At 37.2% G+C, this 4,008-nt stretch overlaps 1 protein-coding gene across 1 annotated transcript; it reads right to left on the reverse strand.

Moving 5' to 3' along the window:
- Nucleotides 1-1,605: 1,605 nt before the first annotated feature.
- Nucleotides 1,606-3,703, reverse strand: LOC105162288 (temperature-induced lipocalin-1). The gene is made up of 2 exons (XM_011080293.3): nucleotides 3,214-3,703; nucleotides 1,606-2,061 (listed from the first exon to the last, which is right to left on the reverse strand). The coding sequence occupies exons 1-2, from the start codon at nucleotides 3,583-3,585 to the stop codon at nucleotides 1,876-1,878; spliced, it is 558 nt and encodes a 185-aa protein (XP_011078595.1). The 5' UTR covers nucleotides 3,586-3,703; the 3' UTR covers nucleotides 1,606-1,875.
- Nucleotides 3,704-4,008: the final 305 nt, after the last annotated feature.

The raw sequence follows: 4,008 nt of genomic DNA on the forward strand, positions 1-4,008 counted from the left end.
AAGCATGACGTCTTGGGTGAATTGACTCTCTCTTGGGTTGGCGGGCCTATATCAAGGCCTAGCACTTCTTCTTGGGTCAATCTCCTTTAGGCCATGCCTATCAATATATAAAGAAATATGATTTGATAATGAATGATCAATCAATAATATATAGGTTTAAATGCAAATTGCCCCCCCCCTGTTATATGAAATGATCAAATTATCCCTTGAGAAAAAATACATAGCAAATTACCCCTTGTAAAAAGAAAAATAAAGCAATTACATCCCTCACGGGAGTTCGTGTAATTCAAAAATTTTTTTAATTTTTATTATGAAATTGCATTTTTAACCTTATTTAATAAATATTGGATCTAATTTCAATCTATGGTCCGAATTTTAATTTATTTCAGTCAGCTAATATCAAAATAAATATATAAACTTAAACAATATAAAAAAATATATAAAAATATGTATGACATATAATTAATATATATATATTGAGAGAGAGAGAGAGAGAGAGAGAGAGAGAGAGAGAAACAACGGCAGGAGAGGGGGTGGGAGGAGGAAGAGGAGGAGGAGGAAGGGGATAGGGGAACAGGCACGGCGACTACAACAAGGAGGAGCGAGCGAGCGAGCGACCAGGGAGCTGGGGGGGGCGCCAAACGATGGGGTTAGGTGAGGTCTGGGGTGGCAACGAGTGGGAAAGTGGGAGCAAGCGAGGGGAAGAAGGGGGAATGTGGGCGTGCAGGCGACAAGGAAGGGGGAGCGCTGGGGCGACAACGGGTGGGAGAGGGGGGTGTAGGTGAGGGGAAGAAGAGGGATGGTCGGAGGCGCCAGTGATGTGGAAGAGGGGCACCCGACAGGTTGGGGGGGGGGGGCAATCAAGGGGGGAGGACGAAAGGGGCGGCAAGGGGAAGAGGAAGGGGAGGGGCGGCGGTGGCCCGTTGGGGTGGGGTGGGGTTTTTATTTTTATTTTTAAATAAGAAAATATATTCTTAAAAATATTATATATTTTATATAAAAATTAATATTTTTCTATTTAATAAATATTTATACATATAATAATTATGAATAAATATTTATATATAATATATTATATAAAAATAATATTTATTTAAATCATACCCAGTCTTGATGAGGCCAAATGCACTACACACCTTCCACTAAGAGAGTAAATTACTTCAATTTTAATAACACCAAAGCGATAATTTAATATAAATTACTTCAATTTTGATAACGCCAAATATTATTTAATATATTTTTTTTTTCACGGAGGGTGTTTTGCACTTTGTCCACATCACAGAGGAGTAACATGTATTTTTCCCATAATATATATATAATTCAATCCATCTATAAAGTAAACAATATACATACGTGACGATGTATATAATTATAAATATGTATAGAAGAACAATAATTGTGACAATAAATAATAAATTTTGTCGGCATACAAAACCACATATTTAACACCTATTTTACATTATTTAAAATAAATTCGGACATACACATTATTTCGAAGACATATTTATTTCTCTCTATTTTTTTTTCTCTATCTCCACAAAATGTAACAAAAACACCCCAAAATAAAACCAAACGATAAGGTCAAAGTATGTATAACCATATAACTGAACACAACAGATATAACATTTACATTATCCACCTCACGAGAAAGAAGAAAGTCTCGACAAACCAACTCTTACAAACTCTTAATCCATACAGCTCAATATACAGAACAACATAGTACATTACATCCACCTTAAAGGACCAGAACTACAATACACATTCACATCGTCATCGTCGTATACAGAGTCTTTAGACATGCATATCTTCATACTACAAATGTTAAGAGCTATGCCCTTTACTTTTCAAAAAGGATTACATCGATGCAGTCACTTACTATTTCCCAAATATGGATTTGATCCACCAAATCCCTTTAGTGTCCTTCGGGGAATCCTCGCTCTCCGGCGGAGTATCAGAATGAGGTGTTATGTGTAGCTTGCTCACGTCGTATCCCTCTTCTTTAGCCTTGTCCAAGAGCTGGTTGTATATCTCCTCATCGAGACGAGGTGTCCTGCTCAGAATCTGCAAACAAGTGAAACCAACAAGATTGCACATCGTTATGCCCACCAAAGTGATAATCCAAGGTCGCTATGAGATTGATTTCAACAAACAATTAATCCATTCTTTCGTTCTTTCAGCTGTCTTTCTTGATTGTGTGATATTGCCGAGTCCGTACCATCTACGTACGCAAGTCATATGCATGATTCTTTACTCATATAAACTGAAATATTTCGTTCACATAGAATGTTTAAAATACGATATAAGATGCAATACCACAGTAAAAGGTTCAAACCACTGCTCATATCAATTATAACTTGCCAGCTACGGAAGCTACGGATGGTAAACAGCTAATCATACATGATGAGAGCTGCAAAGCCTCCCATTTCAATAAATAACACTAATCCACAATACAAGATCCAACTCATGCTCATATCAGTTATAACCTGCCAGCTACCAATAGTGACATGCTAAATCGTACATGATGAGGGGCGCAAAGACTCCTGGTTTCAGTAAATAACACTAAACCACAACAGCTGTTCCAAGCATCGCTCATATCAATTATAACTTGCCAGCTACGAACGGTAAACTTCTAAATCATACATGATGACGGCTGCAAAGCCTCCCCTTTTGGTAAATAACACGAATTCACAGATAAAAGATTCAACACCTCACTCATATCAATTATAACCCACCGGTAGAAACGGTAAACTGCTAAATCATACATGATGAGGGCTGCAAAGCCTCCCATTTCAGTAAAGAACACTAATTCACAATAAAAGATGCAAAAAACATCTCTCATATCAATTATCCTTACGGACGGTGAACTGCTAAATCATACATGATAAAAGAAACCTGCAAAGCCTCCCAGTTTCAGTAAGCAACACCAATTCACAACACAAAAGTCCAAACCATCGCTCAGATCAACTACAATTTGCTGGCTATGAACTGTAAACTGTTAGATCATACATGACAAAAGGCCAGCAAAGCCTCACACTTTGAGTAAACATTCATCTAGCAAAAACTAGAGTTTTTCACAACACAAAACTGAAAACACAACCGCATCAAGAATTAACATCAACAACCCAAGATAAAACAACCCAAAAGCAATTAATAACTCAAAAATTCTCATATCAAAACATCATCCATGTTGAACGAAAGTAGAAATCAACATACCCAAAGATACCTCCTGGAGGGCTGACCAATCAAAGCATACTGATAATCATCATCAATGTACAAAACCCAATAGTCCCCAGTGACTGGAATTATAGGCAGAAAAGGGGGCACATAGAATCTAACTTTAAGCTTAGCCTCATCGCTCTTGGGATCAGCCTTATAAGCAGTGCCTTCGATATAACCCCTCTTCCCATCACTCCAAGTCTCGTTCAGAACATGAACAGTCCCATCAGGATTCAGAGTGTAAGTGGCTCTTGTGTCCACACCATTCTTGGGCTGAAATCTTGACGGGAATGAAGCTATTTCGTACCATCTCCCCATGTACCTCTCCACATCCAAACCCTTCACCACTTCCATCTCTTTCTTCGCCATTTTCAGCCTTCTGGTGTGTGTTGTGTGTGTACTAAGTCTTTGGAGGGATTCACCTTTTTTATTTCTCTTTATCTTTTTCTGATTCTTGATAAGGTGGATTTGAATTATGGATTGGAGAGAGAGAGAGAGAGGTATATAAGGGTGCGGAGATGTGTAAATTGTGGTGAAGGCGGGGAGTTGACAGCCTTACACGTGTGCTGTGCGGAGATTCTTGAAAATGCCAGAATCTATGAGGCTTTAATAGAATAATAATTACATATATTCTTGGTATTTTTTCGATTTTAGAGATAATTACACTAATTTAATGATGCGTAAATTTTTTATAATTTAAAAAATTATATTTAGTAGCTTGACTTTTATATTTTTCTAACACATAAATTTTTTTAGTTAAAATTTATCAAATTTTTTATATTAGTAAAAAAT

Source organism: Sesamum indicum, linkage group LG5 (assembly GCF_026168435.1).
Source record: "Sesamum indicum cultivar Baizhima isolate 11 linkage group LG5, ASM2616843v1, whole genome shotgun sequence".
NCBI classification, from domain to species: domain Eukaryota; kingdom Viridiplantae; phylum Streptophyta; class Magnoliopsida; order Lamiales; family Pedaliaceae; genus Sesamum; species Sesamum indicum.